General features: G+C 38.6%; 1 protein-coding gene across 1 annotated transcript in view; it reads right to left on the reverse strand.

The window, feature by feature from the left end:
- The window catches only part of RUFY3 (RUN and FYVE domain containing 3), a 1,044,108-nt gene that overhangs the window by 64,874 nt on the left and 952,210 nt on the right, over nt 1-27,024 (reverse strand). Inside the window, exons 11-12 of the mRNA XM_044061198.1 lie at nt 21,109-21,276; nt 20,352-20,449 (exon numbers count right to left, since the gene is read on the reverse strand). Coding sequence (XP_043917133.1) covers nt 20,352-20,449; nt 21,109-21,276 — 266 coding nt within the window. The remainder of the gene's footprint in view (nt 1-20,351; nt 20,450-21,108; nt 21,277-27,024) is intronic.

Consider the following 27,024-nt stretch of genomic DNA (forward strand, 5'->3'; position numbering starts at 1 on the left):
GACCTTACAGCCTCCCAGGCAGCTTCCCCTGATCTCAGACTTCTTAACTCAGGTGGGGGAGGGGAGTGCTGCACCCAGACTTGCAGACTCTCAGACTATCAGCATGGCTAATACTCTAAAGGCAAACAAGGGGCCCCTGTTAAGCAAACAGGTCCTAGACATTATCACAGAGGCCAGAAGGCACAGAACCAGAAAATCTTGTGCAGGAAAATGGAAGAGATTCTGTTCCTGGAGCCAGTCCAGAGGGAGCAATACCTCACAACCTTCCATCCGTCTTATCCTGGACTACCTAGTGGAGCTACATAATGGTGGCCTCTCCTTCTCCTTTATTAAAAGTAACACTTCAGCCATTTCAGCTCATTTTGATACAGAACAGCCCCTGTTCACCCATCCTTTGATTAAGCAATTCCTTAGAGGGGCTTCTAACATCAGACCTCCCAGAAGGCCACCCACTCCAGTCTGGGACCTGAATTATGATTTGGAAAAACTAACTTTACCACCCTTTGAACCTGCTGCTTCAGCCAAACTATGATACCGCTCCTGGAAGACTGCTTTTCTCATTGCTAGCACCTCATCCAGAAGGGTTTCAGAACTTCAGGCACTGATGGCCATTGAGCCCTTCATCATCTTCCATGCAGGCAGGGTGTCCCTTTGGACTAATCCCTCCTTTATGCCCAAGGTGGTATCTAATGTAACTCTCAACCAGGCCATACATCTACCCACTTTCTTTCCTAACCTTCAAAACAAGGGGGAAAGAAGTCTGCACCTACTAGACATGCACAGACAGCTCAGATACTATCTGGACCATACTAAACCCTTCAAGAAAATAGACCAAGCAAGTGTCAGCTTTGTCCCAGGGGCAGAGAGGAAGCCCATTTCCAAACAAACCATTTCCAAATGGATATCACACTGTATCCATTTCTGCTGCAGATTGCATGGGAACCCCCCCCCAAGACTATTCAAACCCATTCCACTAGGGCACCCTCCACATCCACAGCATTCCTCAGAGGAGTTTCCACTAGGGACATCCTGGAAGCTGCCACCTGGACTTCTGTCCATACTTTTACCAAGCATTACCACCTACCTCTATTTTCTAAGGCTAGGGCAGGGTTTCCCTCTGCAGTTCTGCAGGGCATGCTGATCCATTCCTAGGTCTCTTACTAATCCTACCACCCCTCTTCCTCAGCTTTGGGGATCCTCCCACAGGTGATGACTGCAACAGTGAAACACGAAGAATACAGTACAGTTGTGTACACATACCATAAATGCAGATCTTTGAGTGTATTCACTGCTGTAGTCCTTGTTTACCACCATCCTTCCCCCTTAAATCTTCTTTCTTTAGGGAGACATAGGTTTCTAATGGTGGCTTTTAGACACCAGGACCACTTTACCATATTTACTTGGGCCTTTGACTGGTTAGGGCAAAAAAAACTGATGTAATGCCGTCGGCTGCATTCCTTCATAGCACTGATGACCTGACATCAGGCAGCAAGTGACAGCAGCCAATGCAGAAAAACATTGACTCTGGTATTCGGGCTGGCCGAGGGCTACCACAGCAGAGATAATCCACAGGTGATGACTGCAGCAGTGAACACACTTGAACATCTATATTTATGGTAAGTGCATACAACTGTTCTTTCTGAGCAAATATCTGGAGAGATATGTATTTCTCACACAGAAATGTTAAAATTCTATTAGTTTCTGTTATCCTGGGAACTGAAAGCAGGTGACAAAGAGTGATATCATCCAAGCTGACCCAGCAGTAATGTTTGATAGTAATTTTGGCATTTTATATCTTGTCTTGGACCTATAAACATCCATTCAGCACTTCTGCATGCATGTTGCTCAGTAAGTAAGACTTAGGGCATAGTATCTCTCTTAGATATAGACAGGAATATAGTAAAGATTAGTTAAGATTTTTTCTGTATTTATTTGAGATTGTCCTGCAATGTTGTTTTAAAATATTTCCTGTGATTCTGAACTCTGCAATTACTGTGTTGATTGAGTACTGTTTTATTCTTTTATTATTTATTATTAAATATAATTAAACTTATCTTTGTGGTTGATATTTGTGATATATATTTAAGCTCTTAGAGTACTTACATATGTATTTGGTGACACTGTACAGGCCACTCCTAAATAGCCTTTCTCTTGGTCACACTTACCATTTGAATAATAGTAACATTACACAGTAGGATTGGTCACCTTTTGTAAGGGCCTTAAGTAGCTGATAAAGAGGGGTTGGTGGCAATGATAACTACCTTATAGTCTGGGCAGAAGGGAGCATAGCTAGTAAACCTGTGCCAGCCTTCCCCAGGGGTGTGTGTGTGTGTGTGTGTGTGCGCGCGTACATAAATCAAATCTCAAAGTGTGTGTGCATCAGCTACTTGGGCAGGACACGAAGCACTGGTTGGAAAGAGAGGGTGATGGAGGTCTTGACTTGACCCTCAGCTGAGATCCTAACTCTATAACTGTGCTAGTGGGGACTCTTACTGGGGATCTGGAGAAAGAGGGAGAAACCTGCCCCAGACTGACTGATCTCTGTGCACTCTTAAATTGTACTTTACTGTGTGTACGTGTCATCCTCCCATTGTGTACGTCCCTCAGTGTTGCCAGTGGTGAGGACTGAGGCTGCTTGATTACTGGGCCAGTGCAGGAGCATCACATGCACATCTAAAGGAGAAATGTTCTGCTTCCAGTTTCCATAAGAAGGAACTCTGTGTTATAAAATAAACCCCACAGTTCACAAAAACCAGCAGTGTACCAACAACTTTGTTGCCCCCAAAACAATTTTCTTTTCTATTAAGGTGACAAAACTCAAATGCAGTTTAAGGTGAAACCTCTTCATTTTACAATCCACATTTTAAAGTCTATTGCATTATTACGATCTGCAGACATTCAACACAGTCTATGCCTATTTAAATGCTGGTCTTTGTAAAATGCACCACATATGTTCAAGAATCTGAGTTAATAAGCAGTTGCTTTTTGCTCTATCAATCAGATACATTTACAGTTACCAAAATTTGTCTCATGTCTCCTTGATGTGAGATGTACTGTAAATAACTTGAATACTTAAGTAGAGAGAAACTGAAGATTCTCAAGACACCAAGACACCTTTGAAGTATTTTTAGGGGTTTTTCTGTTCTCTATACTGTGCAGCCATGGAGTTTATAATGTTCAGGGGGCTTAATATGCGACAAAAAAAAAAAAATACCTTGAGCTGTTCTGTTATTTTACCTATAATTGTTCCCTGACAAGAAATTGCATTCAAAGATTTTATTCACAAGTGATTGAGTGATGGTCACACATAATAGAAGCAATGCAATACAGTTCTAAAATACCATGTTTCAGTGGGAAAGCCATTCTCCTGTGGACAGCAGGTGCAATACAGTTTGAAAATACTATGGTTCAATGGGAAAGCTGTCCCACTTTGGACACTGACCCATGGTATTTTAGAACTGTATTCCACCTGTTGTCAAGAGGGGGACAACTTTCCCACTGAACCATAATACTTTGCCATATGTGCTTGTAATCGACTATCCACCTGAAGGAGCCACAACCATTTTTGTGGTGTTGCAGTTCTCTAGATTGACTAACTCATTTCCTTCTATCTGATGCTTAGCTCTCATCAGCATTCCATACAGAGTCATCTGTAATTCATATCAAAGTTAATAAATCAAAGGTATGTATGTATATATATATATATATATATATATATATATATATATATATATATATATATATATATGTGTGTGTGTGTGTGTGTGTGTATGTGTATGTGTGTGTATGGATCTTCTTTACATGACTTAAAACTCATTTGACAGAATTTCAATTGACTGAGACCAAATTACCTAATTTTCAAAATACTGAAAACTCATTTGACAAAATCATATTTCACCGAAAGCTTACAATGCTGAATTTCAAAATAAAATAAAAAATGTCAGAGAGCCAGCAAACTGTAGCATTGGAATATTTATTCACTTAAATGGCTAAATAGCCTTATAACATGAAAAAAGGAAACAAACAGGCAAGTTTCGGCTATACAGAGTACATAGCCTTCATCGGTGTTAACTCTGTTTTTTATTGCAATTTGGATCTTTGGAGCTGTGCAGTTGCCGTACGGCATTTCTTTAACATGAATTTCAAAATACTAAATTTTAAACCATAGACATGCACACTTACAACACCGATGACTAACTCTTTCCAGAACTTAAAAACTACTTACTTACCCTCTTAACAAAAACTGGACAATATAAAAACAAACTAGGTGGGGGCTATGCCAGCCACATTCCCCAATGTGGGGGGCTGTGCCCCACCCACACCCCCTTAACTATATATACTAACTCCAGGACTGCACTACAGTGGGGAAAAAGGCATATACCTTTTACTTGCCTTACAGTACTCTACACACTGCCTCTACTGCTAAAAACGCACAAAACATCCTCCTTATTACTTTAGATACTTCCCATAAAAATGTAGAGAGACATACCCACATTTAGAAACACTGCAGCACTACTTTCTACTTGATTATCGGTATTCTGATAGTCAGCACTGTAAGTTACATTAATTATTTTTATCACAAGGAAGTCACAGGTGAAGGAAAACCCACATCATGTTTATGGCTTAAAATTCAATGAAATGAGTCAGTGAAATGAGTTTTCAGTATTTTGAAAATTAGGTAATTTGGTCTCGGTCAAATTAAATTCTGTCAAATGAGTTTTAGGTTATGTGAAGTAGACCTATATATATATATATATATATATATATATATATATATATATATATATATATATATGGATTCGTATCACTTCACTGAAAGACCATTTCACTGACACTCATTTCACTGAGACCAAATCAACTAAAGTTCATTTCACTGAAAGTTCATTTCACCTAAAACTCATTTCACTGACAAGTAGTACTCTAAGGCAAGTCAAAGGTATATGTCCTTTTCCCCACTGTAGTGCGATCCTGGTGTTAGTATACATAGTTAGAGAGTTGTGGGGGGCTATGGGCGGTGTGGGAGGCATAGCCCCCCACTTAATTTGGTTTTCTGTTGTCTGGTTTTGTTTTACATTATTTGGTAAAACCAAACTAGGTGGGGGGCTACGCCCATATCTATATATATATATATATATATATATATATATATATATATATATATATATATATATATACATATATATACATATAGATCTATATTAGATTATCAAACTTCCAAAATTTCGAAATTCATATGGCTGAAACCATATGATTGAAATTTCGGAACTTCAAACATTAAAAAAAAAAATAATAAAAAACAAAAAAAAATCTATTTTAACATTTTTGCAGGGGCACACACCCTGCTAATTAAATATACCAACTCCAAGATTGCACTACATTGTGGGAAAAGGTAAATTTCCCATTCTGCTCTGTATTGGGATCTCCATTCAAAATGTTTGAAGTTTCAAAACTTTGTTCATATGGTCCCGACCATATGATTTTCGAAATTTTTAAACTTAGATAATCTGATAGGGATCCATGGCGCTACTAATTATGTTGAATTTCACTTAAATTGACATCTGTTTTGTTGGCACACTTTGGTCAACAAAACAGATGGTCAACAATTGAGTGAGATCACTACATTACCATCATGAGGTGCAAGGAGTACAGGTATATTATTTTATACCACTGAAAAATATATGTAATTAATATATTGTAATTTTGTTTACTAATATAATTTTTTAGAATTGTTTACAATCTTGCATTAACTGTTTGGATGTGTATTGATATGTATCTTTGCCATGTAAGTTTGTCTTTATTATTCATATGTTACCTGAACTTTTCTGTATCATATAGTAAATTATGTTTTAAATAGGTTTACTATTTTTCAAAACAAGCCTATTAATTCTTACACTCTGTGTTAACTAATATATATATATATATATATATATATATATGTGTTTGCTTATTAGCCATTCTTAATTTTTCAGTGGTATAAAATAATATATATAATTTAACCAGTATAATACCATGATCCCCCCAAAACGTGCACGCTGATTGGCCAGCGTGCCCGTTATAAATCGAGTTATACTAATGGAAAAAGGTCCATCAGTATAACTCGTTTTTTTAAAACACTGTCTCGCTATGTTAAATGGGTTTAACATAGCGAGACAGCTTTAAAATAAGCAACGGGCTCCGTTGCTTATTTTAAAGCTGTCTCGCTATGTTAAACCCATTTAACATAGCGACAGTGTTTTAAAAGCAACGGAGAAAGCAAGATCTCCGTTGCTTTTGAGTGTCTCGCTATGTTAAATGAGTTTAACATAGCGAGACAGTTTTAAAATAAGCAACGGAGATGTCTGTTGCTTATTTTAAAACTGTCTCGCTATGTTAAACTCATTTAACATAGCGAGACATCAAAAAGCAACGGAGATCTTGCTTTCTGTTGCTTTTGCTCAACTCTGATGTACTGCGAGGCGCAGTACATCAGAACTGCCGGATGCCAGACATCTGCGGAAGGGCAGTAAACAGGCATTATACTATGCCATTATTTAAGAAAAGTATTAGTTTCTTTTCTTAAATAATGTCATGGTATAATAGCAATAACCCACTTCTGGGTGTGGGTAATGCTAAATTTACCCACGGTTGGCTTTGTTTGGTCCTCGGGCTTACTCGGGACCAAACCACGCCAACCGTGGGTAAATTTAGCATTACCCACACCCAGGCGTGGGTTATTGTTATATTCTCACATGTGAAGGGGTTGGATTATACCACTATTTGTCATTGGCTGGTGTATGCTATAAATATTAATGATTTTGTTCTTATTTGATTCTTTACTTTTCACTGAAGAAGGCATTTCGCCGAAACCGGTTTGGATTTTTTGAAGAATCATTGGACATTTGTATGTCCTGTTTGGAGATTTATCTGTGTAAACTTCCCAATAAAATATTGAACTGTCTATGCTGGCCTCCAGTGTTTTTTACGTTTTGGTTTAGCCGAGCATGCCGTACTGGCGAGGCATGGTGTTTGGTTCTATTCTGTTGGTTCTCGCTGTTGGCCTTCAGTCCGAACTATCGGTAGGAGAGGACTCCTTTACTGGGACTTTACATACACCAGTCGGTTTGGTTTATTTATTTTTTGTCCATTATCTTGGATATATTTGGATATATTTTCCTTTTTGAACTTTGTGGGACATATGTGAGCAGATTAGGCTGTTTTGTCTGCTTTGACAACGGAGTGTCAGCAGCTTTATTTTCAGGTACTGTGTATTTTTTAAGTCATCCATGATAGAAGAATACAAATTGTTGACTGGTAACCACTTCGAATGGATATATAACACGGCGAACATGGCTATGATATATTAAGGGACTGGTTGGACATATTTGCGATTTGGAACTGTTACATTGAATTCAGAAGTACTTCCTAATGCTAACGAAGGCCTGTGTTTGTTTGGAAATACGTTTACTACTCTTCATCCTATTAGTATTTATTTTTATTATCCATTAGGATCTGGGACTTTCATGGTGTTTACAGACTTTTTACGTGGACATTTGTAGGTCTTTTTGATTATTGTTCATATTCTGTTCTAAACTTGGGTTTAGATTATTATATTATGATTCATTTAAACTATATGTGGGGTTTTGTGGGACTCTGAAAAGACTATAATTAGGCAGAGTGGGGATCAGTATCCAAATAACATATTTATGTTTTCATTCCACTGGTAAGTGTTCTAATTATTTAAAGTATGCAATGTTTTCTACTCTAATTGTTTGATTCATTCTATTTAAATATAAGAACATACTTTCGAAAGTTGGTGAATGAAACAAGTCATGTATCTATTATTTAGGTGCAGTTCCACATACGATTGGTGGGGTACTGCTTTTTATAATATATTTGGTTAACTATGAGGTATTTATTGGCTCTATTATTCAGGGCGAAACATATTTGTCAGCAAGTCATCGACTTTGGGAAGCCCTTATTATTGAAGGTAACAATACTATCCTATTTTTATGTTTGTTTTTGGTTATCAAATATACTAATGGGACTTTCATGTCAGTTGAATATTATGCTATTATAGTCAACATAACAGAATAGCCTGTTGTAATATTGATAGTTTCACATATTATATTATCATTTTTTTGTGTGCTCATTTGTGAGGCAACCTTAATGAACAACAAGTAAGCAATTATACAGGACTAGATAACCTTGTCATAATTATATGATGGGTGCTAGGGATTTTTGTTGTTATAAATACATTTGATTTAACTATACAACAGGCATATTAGAATAGAATCCTTAGTGACTGTTCAATGATTGTTGTTAGCTTTTGATATTAAGTGTTGACATTATTAATCTGGACTTTTAAAGGATTAATGCATCCCATTACTGTTTTTATACTGATGTTATGCTTACATGGAAGGATGCCCCATTGATACACATTTATGTTTATTTTCATGTGAAAGGGGACAGCTGACTGTGTATTGTATATGCCACATCTAGAAGTGCTGGTTTGGTTTATTATTTACTGAACAGATCTACTTTGAAATAGTTATTATTCATTCTTCTTAATAGATGTATATTATAGACCTTTTTGCCACTAGTTATTTCTGGTCCTGCCTCTAGACTCACACTTTATACATCATCTCTATTTGTTCATCACTTTTCCTTGTTTACTTAGGTTATATTATATATGTTAATTTGGATTGGATATTTCTTCACAAAATTGAGTTTTATACAATAGGTTTAACTAATATTGTATTTAATAACCTTCTTGAGGATGGATCTGGACAATATTCTGGAGGGGTTGTGTGCTGATCGAGACGATATTGGAGTATTTGGAGTGGATTCAGTCTCAAGCAGCAACCATAGCCAGCAAAATATTAATACAATTGATAGATGTCAACAAGCTTTTCAAAATTTGGAGAAGGGACTTAAAGGACTAAGAGCCAACATATGGCATCTTAGATTATTTAGGGCCTACTTGCATAAAAATATGGCCCCTCGAGGCCTTTGTATCAGGCTTCGACCGATGGTCAGCAGATCTGAACAGAGATTGACCACTGAATGGAACCAAGCATTACAGGATGGTTCTATGAATTTTGTAAAGATTTTGACTTCCTATTATGAAACGGCTATAGACATCAATATATCTGAAGTTAAAAACTTGAGTGCTGAATGCAAAAAATTTAGTTCATCAACAATTTACCAAAATTTGGTGACCAAGCTGTCCAAAGAACTTACTACATATGACCAAGTAACCAAGGATAGGAAAATTAAAAAATTTAATTGGGATGTCATGGATTATAGTAGAGGACATCCCTTTGAAACCCAAAGATCAGTGAGATTTCAGGATTCTGTTCCTGGAACTACTAGAGGTAGGACCAGAAAAAGACAGATCTATTTTGAAACATAATGATAAGCCTTATACCAGCACTTCGGGATAGGAGTCCTCATATACCGATAGTGAGGGTGTACCCATATCTGACTCACCTATTAAGAAAAAAAATAATGTTAATATCCCTTTAGAAGAGGCAGAAAATATTGAGGGGGTTGTAAACACACTAATCGGAATAGGTTCAGAATCAATGGAAGGACTGATCCAAATTTTGTTGAAACAATAGAAACGAGGAATAATAATGTTTTGAATTTATCTGACACTGTGCTAACTGATGACCAACGGAATCTTCTTAATAAAGGATTAGGATTTGTACCCAGTTTCTTTTGTGACCAAAATAAAAAGCATTGGATGTTTTGGATTTTTGTCGTGGTCTTAACTTGAAAATATTTTTTTCAGTGCAAAATACAGCTAATACTCAAAGATCTGCTGAATTTAGATTTCAGAAGTCACTTTTTCAACCGCCCATGAATAGACATGTCGCTACATTTCAACAAGCAGTACTAAGAGACTTGCATTTTCCCCATTTTGAATCACATATTCTACAAGAGAACATTAAGTTGTCTGAGAAGGAAGCCCTAAAGAAACTTAAAGATAACCATAACATTGCTATACTCCCAGCAGATAAGGGAGGAGCAGTAGTTATATTAAATATGGATTATTATATTCAGGAGGGCCTCAGACAACTATCTGATAGTAAATATTACATGTATATGGGAATTGATCCTACACCAAATTTCAAAATGGAAATTGATGCTTTTCTTAATACAGCAGTGGAGGAGGGTATTATCACTCGGAATACTGCACAACACCTTACAGTAGCAGATCCTTCCAAGCAAATATTATATTTACTTCGGAAAATACACAAATCTATTACTAGACCACCAGGCAGGCCAATAGTGTCAGGTAATGGTTCACTTACTGAACCAATGTCAGTGTTCCTAACTCAACAACTTAAACCACTACTCAAACGGGTCAGAGCTAGAATACAAGACACCATACAATTTTTACAAATTATACAAGACACACAACTGGAGCCTCATTGGCTCATGTGTACACTAGATGCAAACTGGACTCCTAATGGGTCTTGATAGAGGCCTGCGAATCCAGAGAAGAGGGCATCAGGGGCGGCGAAAGCACATCACTGAGTACCAGTGAACTAGCGACTAGCTTAGCAGAAGCGTCATTGGCAGCTTTGGACCTATGTGGTCTGCCTCTGTCTTTATCCTTACGTTTTTTCAGAATATCAGTAGTCGGATGGCTTACCAAAGCCATTTCGGAATACGGAGAATAAGAGCAGAAGAATTTAGTGACAAAGAGAGCCCAATGATGAATGGTTCGGTCATTGAACAAGGCATAAAACCAACAGTGAGGTACGTCATGGTCTGGGCCTAAACAGGTGATGCAGTAAGAATGAAAATCTCTATGTGGTTTTTGCTTTCCACAGGCAAGACAATTGTTAACTTTTTCTGACATCGTTAGAGCAAGAAAAAAGGATCCCCAAGAGGGTACATAGCTTTAGAAGACTTCAGGATTATTCAATTCGTAAACGATAACTCAGGTAGCGGCCGACCGGCACTTGTGAACTGCTTCTGCTTTGGGCTCCATGGCAAAAAAGACTGGTGTAATGGCATCGGCTGCCTGTTTTTATACCCCTGACGACCTGACATCAGACCTGGAGCGACAGCAACCGATGCAGAAATACTAAGTCTCTGGTATTCAGGCCAACTGAGGGCTGCAGACAGATAACCCAAGTGTGATGACTGCAACAGTGAAACATGAAGAACATCTCTGGAACCCACACAGTTTGGTTTTGTGAAGGGCAGATCATGAGTGTTCAACTTAGTCGACTTCTTTGAGTCAGTCACCAGAGCTGTGGATAAAGGCAAGGTGGTTCATACCAGCCTACATTGATGTGGCTAAGGCCTTTGATACCATTCCCCACTCAGGAATCATAGAAAACTCACTAAGCTAGGCATCAACCTCTATATCACTAGGTGGGTTGCAAACTGGCTCACAGAATGAACCCACAGTGTGAAAGTAGCTGACTCCAAGTCAGACTGCCGACCAGTCACGAGTGGAGTCCCACATGGTTCAGTCCTGGGTCCTCTCCTGTTTGGTATCTACTTCTCTGAAGTCCAGGCCAACACAAAGGGACTCTGGCTGACAAAGTTCACAGACAACTACAAGTTGGGAGCTATTATTAACTCCCCAAGTGATGCTGACAGTCTACAGAAATGCCTCACTGAGACCAACAACTGGTGTCAGAACCATGGCCTTAAGCTCAATGCCAAAAACGTGTCTTCATCCCCTTTGGTAAAAACCCAGTTCCCATGAATTACCACATTAATGGTAGTCCACTGAACACAGAAGGCATTATAAGAGATCTGGGAACACAGGTTGACAGCAACCTCTCTTTTGACCACCACATTGCCACTGTGGTCAGAAATTCCTTCTATGTGGCACATCTCATTACTAAGGGTTTTGCATCCAGGAAGAAAGAGGTCACTGTCTCCCTCTACTCTTCCCTCATTAGGCCAATCATTGAGTACAATGCCCTAATTGGCATGTACCTCACTAGACACCTGCAACAACTGGAGAGGCCACAAAAGTACCTCACAAAGAGGGTCATAGGCCTTAAACACTTGTCCTATATGGACAGACTCAGAAAACTCCAACTATTCTCTGTCTCATATCGCCTACTTAGAGGCGATCTCTGCTTGACTTACAAAGCCATGTCTGACCCAGCTCTGTTAAAAATGCTGCATCTGAAGAATTCCCAATCCCTCCACACCACACACTCCAGAGACCTCATTCTCATTACCACAATGAACAGAACATGCTGGAGGGACAGCTTCATAACCCAGAGACTGCCCATGCTATGGAATAGACTTCCCATACATGTCAAGCAGAGCACCTCACTGGCCCTCTTCAAGAGAAATCTTGATGAGTGGATGGGAAATAGAAAATTCACCCTGGGGATCACTCCAGTGGCTCTACTCTACTGAGGCACTAGGAACTAAAGTTGGGTTGCACAATGCCGGAGTAATCCTTTGGGCTAGGCTTGTAAAGGCTCCAGGGCCATTAACCTAGTACACACATATATGAACCTATAAAAAGTTTGTTTCTCTTTCAGCTCAAAGCAGATATAATGTCTAGAGTTGGAGGTTTTCCTATTGCCTTGAAACAGAAATAATTACTAGGTTTCAAATGTAAAAGCGTTTAACTGTTTTATGACTTTCAGTTCTAGGCAAACATCTAAGAGATATGTACCTCTGACACAGAGGTGCTAAATTCTAAGTTTCTGTTAGCCTGGAAATTGAAGGCAAGTGACAGAATGATGTCATCCTAGCGAACCCAGCAGTAATGTGTATTATTAATTTAAGAATTATCGCAGAGAGTGAGTCTGTGCATTTTGTATTTGTCTTTGGATCTGACAACATCCTCTCATCAGTAATTAACTAGATTACAGTGATTTATGTTACAGATAGAAATAGATTGGAATATAGTAAGATTAGTTTATATGTTTTCTGTATTTATTTGAGACTGTCCTGCAATGTTGTTTTTAAATATTTCCTGTGATTTTGAACTCTGTAGTCACTGTGTTGAGTTATTGAGTATTGTCTTATTCTTTCATTATTTATTATTAAATATATTAAACCTTTTTATTGTGGCTGGTTTGTTTAGAGATATTTAAGCTCTTAGAGTACTTGCACATGTATTTGTTGACACTGTATAGGTAACCAATAGCCTTGCTGTTGGTCACACTTACCATTTGGATAACAGTAACATTAGACAGTAAAATTGGGCACCCTTTGGCAAGGGCCTTAAGTAACTGATAAGGGTGGCTGGTGGCAGCTGGTACTATCTTATAGTCTGGGCAGAAGAGGGCATAGGTAGTGAACCTGTGCCAGCCTTTCCCAGGTGTGTGTGTATTTGTATATCAATCAAATCTCAAAGTGTGCGTGTGTCAGCTACTTGGGCAGGGACATGAAGCACTGGTTGGACAGAGAGGGTGCTGGAGGTCTTAGCTTGGCCACTTGGCTGAGATCTTAACTCTATAGCTGTGCCAGTAGGGAGTCTTATTGGGGATCTAGAAAAAGAGGGAGAAACCAGCCCCAGACTGACTGTGATCTCTATGTGACCTTAAGGGAAATTGTACTTTACTGTGTGTGTACTTGTCATCCTGCCAATGTGTACGTCCCTCACTGGTGTTAATGGTGAGGATTGAGGCTCCTTGATTACTGGTCCAGTGTAGGGGCGTCACAATAAGCCAAGCCAAGAACCACAGGTCAGAATCAAACCATGTACCTTGTATCTGTGAGCTAAATGCTTTAACCATTATGTCAAACCCTCTAAAAAATAAATGTATGCTGGTGGGCTATGCACACTCCTCACAAAAGGCATCACAGCCACAAATCATACTGGAGGGCTATGCACACTCCACACAAAAGGCATCACAGCCACAAATCAAACTGAAGAACCTCTTGCTACCCCATGATATCACTATCGTTGTACCACTGGTGCCACCTCATGACAGCTGAAGAAAACTAGATTGCTTGCATTGATTTAAAGTGTGACATAAGTGTGGCTGTAAACAGGAGGACAAGCATAGCCCTGCTATGTTACAAATACTGCAATACATGTGCTAGAAATGTCTTCTAAATAAGTTCACAAAGAACAGAAATATGAAAATGACATGTTTGCTGGTACTGTTGCTGTGAAAAAACTTCATACAGAGAATTTGAAGAGGCATCTGACTCCTATAAAGCATTTAGAAATTAAAGCAGAAATAACTATTGGAAAGAAATGCCAGTACTAAATGGACACATACCAGAATGTAACAGACACAGGTGCAAAATTTGACATTTGGTCAGAAAATGGCTGAGACTAGATGGTTCTGAAGAAAGATCTGTGTATACATTGTTAATCTACTTTGGCCAGCAGGTGATACCATTGAATGATTCACTTCTGAGTTGTGAATACAATAAAATATATAGGATTCTTTATTATATATCTGCAGTTAAAGAAGAAGGTGATTCTCCTAATATTTTGGGTTGTTTTGTGAGACGCTAAGAATACAAAAGCAAATCCACAGTGGAAACACAAACATTGTATTTGTACAAATCAATCACATCATTACAAAGACATCCCAGAAAGTGTGGAGATAATATGCAAAGCAAGAGCAGAAATACACCTCATGACTATGTTAACAGTGGCAGACTTGAGACATTTTCCAGAGAAATATTAAACAGAAAGAAAATGTGATGATGCATCACTCATTTATGGTCCCAAAAAAAGCACATGTAGCTCACAAAAGTAAAGAATAGAAACTGATGAGAATGTACAGTACAGATGTCATTAAGAAACTCTCTGTAAGATTTGAATAAAGTAATTAAGAGAGAGCACTGTTTGTTGCTTACAACTGATGAAGTGGTCTTATGAATGCAAAATGCATTTTTTTTCCGTGTTAAATGTCACTCCGTGCATTAGACAAATAAAACTAAATGACTCAACCTCTGAAGTATGAAAACTGAATATGCCACTAAGAACTTACAAATATCATTACTTTCATTAGATATTTCATCAGTATCAGAGGTGCTCTAATGAACCGTTTCACATACAATAGAATGCTTGAATGGTATAAGCATAAATGACATGCTGGTCTGAGGTATCACAAGAACAGCATGACAACAGACTGATAAAACTGCTTAAAAGATTCAGATATCAGAATACAGACAATAGGCACAAGGGGGCAGGAGTATATTGGAGAAAACTGGCAAAGAAACTAAGGTATTGGGAGCAAATAACTACAGAGAGAAAGGTAACAGAATGGGAAGCTGACAAGAACATATTTGGACTGCAGGTTAGAGATTGCCTTCCATATCAAGGATTGATATCAAAAGTATAGGCAAAGAGAAAGAAATAGGGGGGTCCTAAATGAAAGACGAGTACTGGTAGAGTTCTTAGAATCTAGAACAGAGGTGGCTGTTAAAGGAATAATTAGTACAGCATATAAATTATTGCATAATAACTGTAAGAATCAATCAGAAGAGGTTAGGAAGAATTAGCAACAGAGATTGGATAAGCAATATACAAAGAAACAATGGGGGATATATGTATGTCTCCCAAATATGCAACAAAATCTAGAAGATTTAGGATATTTGCCTGAAAGTGTTTACATAGATATTTTTATACCCCAAACAGGCTCTAAAAAATCTTTCCTCAGGTAGACAGCAAATGTTGGAGCTGTGATGGAGAAGAAAGAGGTAACTGGGAACATAATTTTTGGGAGTGTAATGAGTTGGCTGACTTTAAAGATTCTCTGCAGATGTGAAATGTTTTTGTTTAGCTTTGATACAGAGTTGGAATTGCCTAGACATAGTAAGGCCTTGCTGAGTCTAATTATGGTAGTTGCCAAAAAAGCAATAACTAGAAAATGGAAATCAATGTCTAAACCAACTTTACTTGAAGTAACAAAGATAGTAATAGAGATAAAACAACTGGAAGTGTGATCTTTAGACATCGGTAGATGTAAAGTACACAGGAAAAAAATGGGAAATATGGGACCACTACATGAAGAGAAGGCACAATGTTTAAAAGAAGGCAGGATCTGAATGAGCTATGTAATGGTTGACTGACACTGACTGGCTATATTAAAAGCGGTGTATAAAGTTTGCAGCGTCATTTGTGTTGGCATGGTTTGTAAGGTGTTGACTGACACTGACTGGCTATATTAAAAGTGATTTATAATGTTTGCAGCTACAATTGTGTTGGCATGGTTTGTAAGGTATAATATTTGCAATTAAGATTGTGCCCTTATGATAATTTATATAAATGTAAGATTGTCTGTGTCACACACGAACATTTAAATAAAGATGTTTCTTGTAAAAAAAAATATCAATTTCAAGTTAAGTAAGGTCAAAGGTAAAATCAGAGTGAGAAGTATAAAATACATAGGACATACCTAATTGAACACAGATTTAGAAAAAAAATATCAGTTGTTCAATGTAAATGACAAAAGACAAACAGGCATTATATTGCTTTCTAGGAATAAAATAGTATCTTTCAAAATTCAGTTTGATATTTCTGAGGTAACTGTTCCAATAATAAAGCTACTAGAGAATGATATAGCTTGGGAATGAGCTAGAAACAGGGAAAAGAATTTCAAAATAGTGCAAGATCTATGGATCAATAGTGTTAAAGTACTATGATATGGATAAGCCATGTGCTAGAAACAGATGTAATTCAGAAGTGTATAGGAGCTGCAATCCTTCTAGAAAACAGACCATATGCCTTTTTAAGAGCAGTTGCAGTTACAGATGTATTACATAAGTATGCCTATATAAAGAGTTTACGAGGAAACAGATCACAAATCCTTGTAAAGCATATTCAGAAAGTGCATGCACAAAACACCTGTAAGATTGCAGTAGATGTTACTTAATCTACTGAAGCTTGGTCGAAAGTGAAATATAGACCAGCTAAAGAACTACACACAATGTCCATGATTACACTATATTAACCATAGAAGCATGAAGGGTTGCTACAGAATTTGGGGGGGGGGTATCAATTACAGAAGAAAAAGGCTATTGAAATATGTAAACTTCTTACTTACAGGCTTCACAAAAATTAAAACTTGAACAATGCAAAGTTGTTAAATCTGCAGCAAATACCTCTTTCAGAATCCATCACTGCATAGCACTAAAAAGCCTAATGCGAAAGAACTGCCTCATCAACATATACACAGCTTCTTACCACCTATAAAGTTATCCAGCATCAATCTGTCTGTCCAGCACTAAAAAACATTCACCACAACTATGTTCCCAGTTGGTCATTGTGATCCATTGACCAAAAACCCTTGTCTGTCTACATACCTATTAAATCTGCTGGGCATTGTCTGTACTCGTACAAGGTTGCTAAGGCCTGGAACTCCTTACCTGTATCCACCAAGTCAACATCCTCTCTGTCATCTTTCAAAATCTCTCTGAAACAATTCCTAGCTAAAATATTGTTCTTGCTCAAAACCAGGATAAACTATATCCATAAATGTGAAAGAGTACCTTTTCATTCCTTATACCTCCTTACTCTCCCTTCTTCATTTACATCCTTTACTTCTATACAATTCTTTTCCCTGACTTTCTCTCTAAATATACCATAAGCCTGTTTTTCCTGCTTGTATTAGACTAATTTGGGTTTAATTTTTCTACAAGCTGTCTAAAGTTTGCATAAATATTAAATAATTGTCATTTAACTTGTATCGATTCATAACCAATGTTTTTATATTATCACTAAATTGTTATATTACATTACTATATAAATTTGTTATAATTACTTAAACTACAGATGTTTTTATTTTGTTTCTGAAGATTGTAAAATTATTGTTCTCAAAATGTTTTGTAATAATTTGGAGCTTTCCTCCCCAGGCCTCCACTGAAAGTCATTAGTAAAGAAAAACAGAAATCAGTCTTATTTTACTTTGAAGAAAGATATCAATTACATCTAGATTCTCCATATCAAAACTTAAAAATAATAGTTCTGAATCATCTGGGAAAGTAAGTTGTTAATGGGATATATTAATTTATTGTGGGAACAACAAAATGCAAAGAAAAAGGGAAGAGATATAATGTCCTAGCCTAAGTCAACTCAGACAGAACAATAATAAAGAGATATACCATCTGCACTGTATACTGCAGCAAAAGTTAAAAACAAGAAATGCTAGCATATGCCTATAAAAAGAGAGCAAATAATTAGAGTAAATTTATAATGAATATCTGACAATGAATAAGTTTCATAATTTAACAATGAAATGTCACAGTTCAGGGTGATTGACAATCATTTGAAACAGACTTTGAGTGTGAGATAATGAGACAAAAACAGACAGAAGGAAGTCTCTCCATTGAGGTGATGGGCTCTATAACAGCAGGCAAATTAAGGACACAAGCCAAACATGAGGGAGTCCTCATTAAAGAAGGGCTTTTACTGAAGTAAAAGCAAAACTTTATTTGAAAGGTAAGGAAAAGCAGAGAAAAAAGTACTAAGAGGGGGTATGCTGTGTAAATAGAGTATGTGTTTCAGTGTATGTGTGTATGAGACGGAGAGATTGCAAATGAGAGTCTTCTTTATTTCTAAGGTTGACATACAATTCATTGATCATGACCCTAAATTGTACTACTTTATATGCTATAATGGATCAAAGATACCTCAGAGGTGAGGTGTTGACAGCACAGAGGAAGGGAAAAATGCAAATCCTTTGTGAAAGACAAACTACTTCACATAACTCATATAACCTATACATATCCTAATAATCAGCTACAAATGGCCAAAAGTGTGTTTCTCTTCAGGCACCCCCCCTTGAGAACAGCATCTGCTGTTGTTTACTGACCAATAGCAGTATTACTAAGAGAAATCATCATCAGCAGTCTTCAAGACTGATTGATAATGATACATTTACTTCAAATCATCTCTTCAAAGTAGCTGAGATCCTCATAAACAAAGTCATACTGCTTGTCATAAGTTGAGAATCATGCAATTAGAATATTACTCCATAGCCCACTTTAGCACTGTATCCACTTCCAGTGTAGTAACCAAAGGACTCCCTTAGTGAGCATTGCAGACAGTGATGCCTTCTACCACCTTGTCACTACACTTCACACTTAGGGTTAGTGCTGAATGAAGTCATAGTATTAACTTTGGACCACTGTTATGTACAAAGCGATTAGGGACATTGCAGTCTGATTTACATTTTGCTGCATGTAAATGATGCTTGTTTGATTATCTGAATATAAAATTTTTTCATGTTCCAAACACACAGAACTACATGGTAGAGAACTTACTTGGTTTTGGGAACACCGTCAGCACTGCAGAGGAAACTCAGGATACAGCATATGTATTACATTCATTGAAGAACTAAGCTTGGGCACTGGGAAATTACATGCTTCCAAAGAAGCTGGGTTGTATTTCATTTCCCAGACATTTTTAGCAGAGGATAAGATCTAAAAGACCAGTCAATAAGTTTCCAGATGAACATTCTATTTTCCATTATAAAATGAGAGGTAGAAGATGAGTCAGAAATGTGAAGCATGTTTTTTTTTTTTTCACTTTTAAATAGCTATCAGGTCAGGAAAAACTCATCAGGAGGAAATATTGAGATGCCCATTGAAGCATTTTTCTTGAGTGTGCATTACCGTGAACAGACTGCAAATTTGGGGAAATGTATTACTACCTTCCTTAAAGTTCTCAGCTATGTGGGAATGGAACAGATATGTGGCGATGTTTAGACTATACATTGCTGAAACAGAACCTAGTGCATGGACTAAGAAAACTGCAGTTTAAGTCGCACAAAAATAATGTTTAAATATTAGAGAATTATAATTGTTTATTTCTGTATGTTTTTTTAAGCTTGCAACAAGTAATCTACAAATTAGCACAGAACATGCTTCTAGTCTTCAGTGGCATTTGAGCTTGTAGGAGTGCTGTCACAGTGGGCGACAGTGGGCAACATCTGCCACATCAGGGCCTGTGCTGAGCAAGGCCAGCCTGAAATGGACCTGGAAGCATTAAAATACAGTTGGAAGCTGAAAGCTAATAGTAAAAAATGCAAATAAAATATAAGATTAAAGCCAACTAACAGGTTCAAGAACAAGCAACACTGCAAAAATGCAAATCTTACTACATGAGATGGCCTCAGTATAATAAAAACCAAGCTGATCTGTGGTCTCGAAGGAGATGACATTTCTACCTAAACCAGTAAATGGTAGTCAAATAGTGTGCTCCTGCACTGGTAGGAATGCCCTGGAATGCAAAGTCCTTCACCTCCAAACACTGAAGCAGAAGTTCCTGAGACACTCTTACAATGGCACTACTTATTTTGACTACAGAGAACTGACTCAAGTAGGAACATTCATTTTTCTCAGTTGAACAGAAAACCTAAAATGTAGTGTTTATAGGACTTTCAGAAGTAGCATGGTTTCAAAGTTACCTTTGTTCAAGCTGTTTAATGGTAGCAGCCATTTGATTGGTCTTGTCTTCTAGACGTCCAATTAATGCATTTTTCTGTTTTACTGCAGTGTCTGAACTCTACGAAGAAAAGCAATACAACATCTCAATGTGGACCATGTAACCCATTACTATGAAATTCACAGTAATTTTTTAATGCAAAGATCAAAGATGTCTACTATACTGAAAAAGATTAAAAACTTTGATGGGAATACAGTCACATATGGTAACAGGCTTCCCAAGTTAAAGCTATTAAAAAGAAAATGGATGAGGCTTGGTGATATCAGCATTTTCTCAGTCTGCTGAAGGAGTACTTGCCATGCTGGCCTGCAGTAAATCTTGGAGAATAGCAGAGGAATTCCATAAAGGGGACATTTATGGCACAGAACGCCAGAATACAAATAACATATCCTTTAGTGTAAGGTAAAAAAAGGGAAAAGAGGAATTGAGAATGAAACTGTTGCTTTCAGCATAGACACTGTAGTATGTCTAAGTTTAGGCCTTTACAAGTATTGCTAATACTGAATGGTACATTGCAGCTCTCTGCTCCTGCTATGGCAATAGAAATGGAGCAGGCAGGTTGAGTCTGGTGCTAGGTGAAGGTGGCATGTGAACTGTAGGACAAGTATGGGTAATGTGACTCAATTAACTATGCAAATGTATCTATTGCAAAATGAAATTTTGTTTAGCACTAATTAAAAGACATCCATTCACTGGCACAAGATTTCCCACCTTATTACCTGTGTCTTAATGAAGAGTTCATGATTGAGGGTCCTGAGTTCATCTAGATGTTGCCTGAGGGACATGAAAGATTCATGCTTGTCAGAGATGTCTTTTTCCAGTATCTTCATTGCCTGTTCCATTTCTTGTCTTGCTGCAGTCTGTATCTCCAGCTCCCGCTCCACATCCTACAAAGTGATGACAGCACATTACATCTTTACACTGGAAATGAAGAATGCAAGTGGGAAGCCGTTGCAGTAGAGAGATTAAGGTGGAAGGATTCATCAGTAGGTGCTCATGATGCTCTTTTATATGGACTCAACAAGATAAGTTCAGTCACTGTCACCTCACTGCAGATGGCACCTCTTGAGTACCTGCTTCATCATTTGACTGCAGCACTAAGCAGACACAAAGCAGTTCCACCAAAACTGGCAAAAAAACATGCTAGTCAGAGTTAGTGAGCCTTTACGTTTAATATCAGCATGAGTTTTAGATTAATTTAAAAGTGCAGCTATACAACCTCACTTAAGGATGCACTATGTCAGAAAGACACCACAGCTGTTATTCATTAGTCTCCATATTATTGCCAGGTTTCTTTTACTAAGGTATACTTTATGTGGAATGGGGCACTGAAAATGTTTTACTTTTCTCAGTTCTTGTAAGTTTACAGTTTGAAAGCAAACAATGAAAATCCTCAAACTACTTCTAAAGTTGGTGGGATAAAGCTTTTTTTTTTTTTTGATTTGTACATCTGGCTGTTATGTAAATATCAGAAACCAAACATCTGCACCTGTGCCAGGAATCGCCTTATATTGTTGTGCACTATCATGTGATAAGGGCATACTTTCTACAGCACTGGTTTACATAGTGGGATGCTTAATCTTTTCTACCACTGACACTTCGTCTACTTGCTTGATGGGTGCCATGGCAGGCACGGTTCACGGGAAGAGGCCCTAAGGCTGATCTAGGACAATGCAGAGTAATATCTCTCAGCCTACCTGGAAATATCTGTGAATTCTGTAGAAAAATATGAACAGAGAAGTCCTGTTTAGCCTGCTTACCTTACTACCACCACAGCTCAATCCATGGCAAATGTTTTAGAAATTGGATAAGTTGAAAGTAGATACATGGCAGCGTTTGATTACTGAAGGAATGCAATGATGCAACTGCAGTGGTTTGCAGCACTTAAATACAGTACAGTTATTCACTGCAGGAAAGGCTGTTCAATGGTAAAGGAAGAAACAGACTTCACTACTGTTTTAGTAATTCAACTAAAAGTTTTAGTCTTGAAACAGAAGGCATAGACTACCAATACTATCGCGGATATGCCCTCAGAAGAAGTACATAACACTTGGTGGTGGAATTACCTGCAATAGTGAATAAGGGCTTGAGCATATATACTTATATAAATACACACACACACACACACACAAACAAACAAGTAACATAGTATTTATCCACATTATTGGTCAAAAATAAGAAAGTCTAATGTGTATCCCATAGATTCATAGGTTCATAAATTAGTACTAGCCTAACTGCCCTTGCAAGTCATTTTAAGCCTAGCCAATTATCCCTTGTGAGACTCAAACCCTGCACCTTGTGTTTGTAAGGCAAACACTTTAACCATTAGGCCACCCTCCCAACCATAGTGAAAAATAATGATTTCTGGGGTGAAGAATTTGAAATAACTAAGCTGATGGAGCATTACCAGGGAAGGACTAGTTGTCCATTTGTCTGTCCACTTCCATTATCATACATCTACCGATCCTATTAGTTTATACAAGGTATCCTGCTTTACTGAATAATGAATTAATCTTAGTGATCACATAGATGCTGTGTTATACAATAGGCAAGGGCTGGGTGTGGAGGATGTGGCCAAACTGTTCCTTACCCACTAAGAAGAAAAAGTCTCTAGCACTAGGGAATGCAATTAGTAAAACCAAAAACCAAAACAAGTAATCTCCGTGGTATCCCTGAAGTTTGATCTGCACTGTTGTGGCGGGACAGGTAGCTTACATCCTTCTAAATTGGGAATTGCTGATTGAAGGCTCAGTGTCTGTTATACTAAAAGTGCATTAGTTCTGGTTCCAAGACAATGCAGAGTAATATCTCTCAGCCTACCTGGAAATATCTGTGAATCCTGTAGAAAGATATGAACAGAGAAGTCTTGGCCAGTTATTTTACATTAAGAAGGTTTGTAGTCTGCACTCTTGTGGGAAGAGAGGTTAGATTCTGCCCTTCTGAGCTGGGAATTACTGGTTAAAGGATTATTGTGCTTGCTTATTTGAACTGTTTCTTTCTGAAATTGGTGTGCCTTGTTTGCTGAAGCATATACTAGATTTAGGCATGCTGAATCTAGCTTTGTTTGTATAACTTGAGCACTAATCTAGGCTATCTTTTCTGGAGAAGGTTCCCCTGCACCCTAGTGGCAGGAGTGTGCAGTTAGAACTTGTCTGATTGAAGACTGCTGGACCAGGGCTCAGTTTTGAGCTTTTGTACTGGTTAATTGGGTAATTTGTTTAAATCAGTTTGCTCATTTTCTATTGTTTTATATATATAAAGCACTTTATTCATCTTCTTTTACTGTATTTGTGTTTCTTCCTACTTTATTGCATTTATTCTGCTGTATTTATTACTGCTTGTTAGTAGCCTGATTAAATTGTAACTGTTATTCTGAGCCTTTGGTTGAAGCACTTGGGCTTCAGACCAGTTGTTTTACATTAAGAAGGTTTGTGGTCTGCACTGTTGTGGCAGGACAAGTAGCTTACATCCTTCTAAGTTGGGAGTTGCTGATTGAAGGCTTAGTGTCTGTTATTCTAAGAGTGTATTAGTTCTGGTTTAAGCACTTGGGCTTCGGGCCAGTTATTTTACATTAAGAAGGTGTGGTCTGCACTCTTGTGGGAGGAGAGGGTAGATTCTGCCCTTCTGAGCTGGGAATTACTGGTTAAAGGCTTATTGTGCCTGCCTATTATTTGAACTGTTTCTTTCTAAAATTGGTACGCCTTGTTTGCTGTAGCATTGACTAAATTCAGACCTGCTGAATCTAGCTTTGTTTGTATAACTTCAGCACTAATCCAGACCATCTTTTTTTGGGGAAGATTCCCCTGCACCATAGTGGCAGGAGTGTGCAGTTAGAACTTGTCTGATCAAAGACTGCTGGAACAGGGCTCAGTTTTTAGCTTTTTATTGGTTAAGTTGTTTAAATCAGTTTGCTCATTTGCTACTGTTATATTAAAAAAAAAAGCTTTATGCATCACCGCTTAGCTAGGGTTAAACTATTCCTGGTGCCATACAGTCTGCTCTTCAAATTTTCCCTTAGAACTAGCCAGTTTTTTAGTTTTAGCACTCAAATCTATTTCTTTGAGCTCAGCACTTGTTCAGAACGCATTGTATGCACTAAATAAGCTACAAATTACTACAGCACTCAACTTTCCTCACTTGTTTAGAGGAAAACAGTTTTTAGTGCTTAATAAATAAGCACCTATCAAGGCATGTCTAAGGGTCGGCTCCCAGTGTTTTCTCCTGTCTACCTGATGAATTTGGGCATCTTGGGGCAATGCAGCAATTGCATCATGTACACAGACAACCCTTTCCTCCTACCACCCAACACTACAACCTGTGAGAGATGCACTTATATAGCCAAACTGGAAGCAAAGCTCTATTCACCCAAGACTGGACTAGACAGTCAAGAGGAGAAGGTAAACACCTGCACCACACCACACTCATCACATAGTCCCTCAAAACCTATACCACCAAAACACACACATAGCAACACAAAATACACACCTGCATTAATGGAGGCTGTCAATAAAAATCTGCTCAAGCAACAGAGACCTCCAAAGCAGAAATGCATCCAGCCTCCACCCCCCAACACAACCCAAATCACATAGCCTGCAAACTTAGTGTGCTATTCAACCACAGCCCATAAGGCATAACAACGTACCCAACACTCTAGTTATAGGTGACTCTATAGTCAGGCACACTGATGTTCCACTCACCAGGCTAAATAAGGAGAAAGTTACTGTCAGCTGCCTGTCGGGTGCCAGGATCCGCCACATGACACACACACTCAGGTTACTCTAGAAGTACAAATATAGGTTCATAGGTTCATACTAGGCTATCTGCCCTAGGGCGTTTATAAGCCTAGCCAGAGTGTGTTTGGGTTTCACCACCCATTTTAAATTAATTTTGCTATGCCCTTTTTCGAGGTTAGTATACTGCGCCTCTGTCTAACAGTGACACAGAAGTGATACCCGGGGTAAACCTACGATCTCCCATCCACTCATCAAGATTCCTCTTGAAGAGAGGCAATGAGGGACTCTGCCTAACCTTGACTGGGATTTTATTCCAGAGTGAAGGGAGCCTCTGGGTTATGAATCTGTCCCTCCAGCATGTCCTATTCATTTTAGTGCTGAGGTTCAAGTCTCTGGAGCGCATGGCTCGATGGGATTTGGATTTTCTCAGGTGCAGCATGTCCATTAATTCCGGGTTGGACATGGCTTTATACGTCAGGCACAGATCACCTCTGAGCAGGCGGTATGCCACTGAGTAGAGCTGGAGTTTCTTTAACCGGGCAGCATATGGCATCTGTTTGAGCCCTTTGATCCTCTTGGTGAGGTACTTTTGGGGTCTTTCCAGTTGCTGCAGGTGTCTGGTAAGGTACATCCCAAAAGGGGCATTGTACTCAATTATGGGCCTGATGAGGGATGAGTAAAGAGGCACGATGACCTCCCTGATCTAAATGTGAATCCCTTCATGATTAGGTGGGCTATATAAAATGTTTTTCTAACCACTTTGGCCACGTGGTTGTCAAATGAGAGATTGCTATCAACTTGGGTCCTCAGGTCCCTAATTACTTCTTCTGTACTTAATGGATTACTACCTATGTGGTAATTTGTGGGCACTTTGTTTTGCCAAAGGGGATGACTATACACTTTTGGTGTTTAGCTTGAGGCCATGGCTCTGGCACCAGTTGTCTGTTTCTATGAGGCCCTTTTGGAGGATGCTTGTGTCAGCTGGAGAGTCAATTATGGCACCCAGTTTGCAGTCATCTGCGAACTTGGTCAGCCACAGTCCTTCCGTGTTGGCCTGTACCTCCGAGAAATATATACCGAACAAGAGAGGTCCCAGGACTGAGCCTTGTGGGATGCCACTTGTAACTGGTTTGGAGTCTGACATGGCTCCAGCAATTCTAACCATGTGGGCTCTGTCCTTGAGCCAGTTTGCAACCCATCTAGTGACATAGGGGTTTATATTTAAGCTGGTGAGCTTATCTATAATGCCCGAGTGGGGTATTGTATCGAAGGCTTTTGCGAGGTCCAGATAGGCTGTGTGGACCACCTTCCCCTCGTCAATGGCCTTGGCGACTGTTTCAAAGAAATCGACCAGGTTTAAGAGGCAGGATCTGTCCTTAACAAAGCCAAACTGGGAAGGATCCAGTGTCTGCAGGTCCCCAATATCTTTATTTATGAGGTCCATGATGATCCTTTCCATAGCTTTGCAGACCAAGCTAGTCAGGCTTATGGGGCGATAGTTTCCAGGATCTGTTGAGGCACCACCTTTGTGGAGAGGGACCACTGTTGCTGTATGCCACTCTTTGGGTACATATCCTGTAGTAAGGCTGAGACTGAACAGTAGTTTTATGTTTGGGTTTAGCTCTTCTTGGAGTTCATGTAGGACGCAGCACGGGACACCGTCTGGTCCCATTGATGCTGTGTTTTTTGCTTTGGAGAGGGCAGCATCTGAGATGTCGGGGGGCAGCACTCTGATGGGATAGATATGTGCCCTTTTGGAGGGGGGGGGGGTTTGCGCTGAACCTGTCAGCTAGCATGTTGGCAATGTCTGTGGGTTCGATGTATTTTTTGTCATTTTGGACTAATTCTGAGCATATCTGGGAATTCCCACCCATGTTACTAACATAACTAAAGAAAGCCTTG

The sequence above is a fragment of the Protopterus annectens genome, chromosome 2.part0, assembly GCF_019279795.1.
Source record: "Protopterus annectens isolate FY-2018-M chromosome 2.part0, PAN1.0, whole genome shotgun sequence".
Classification (NCBI taxonomy): domain Eukaryota; kingdom Metazoa; phylum Chordata; order Ceratodontiformes; family Protopteridae; genus Protopterus; species Protopterus annectens.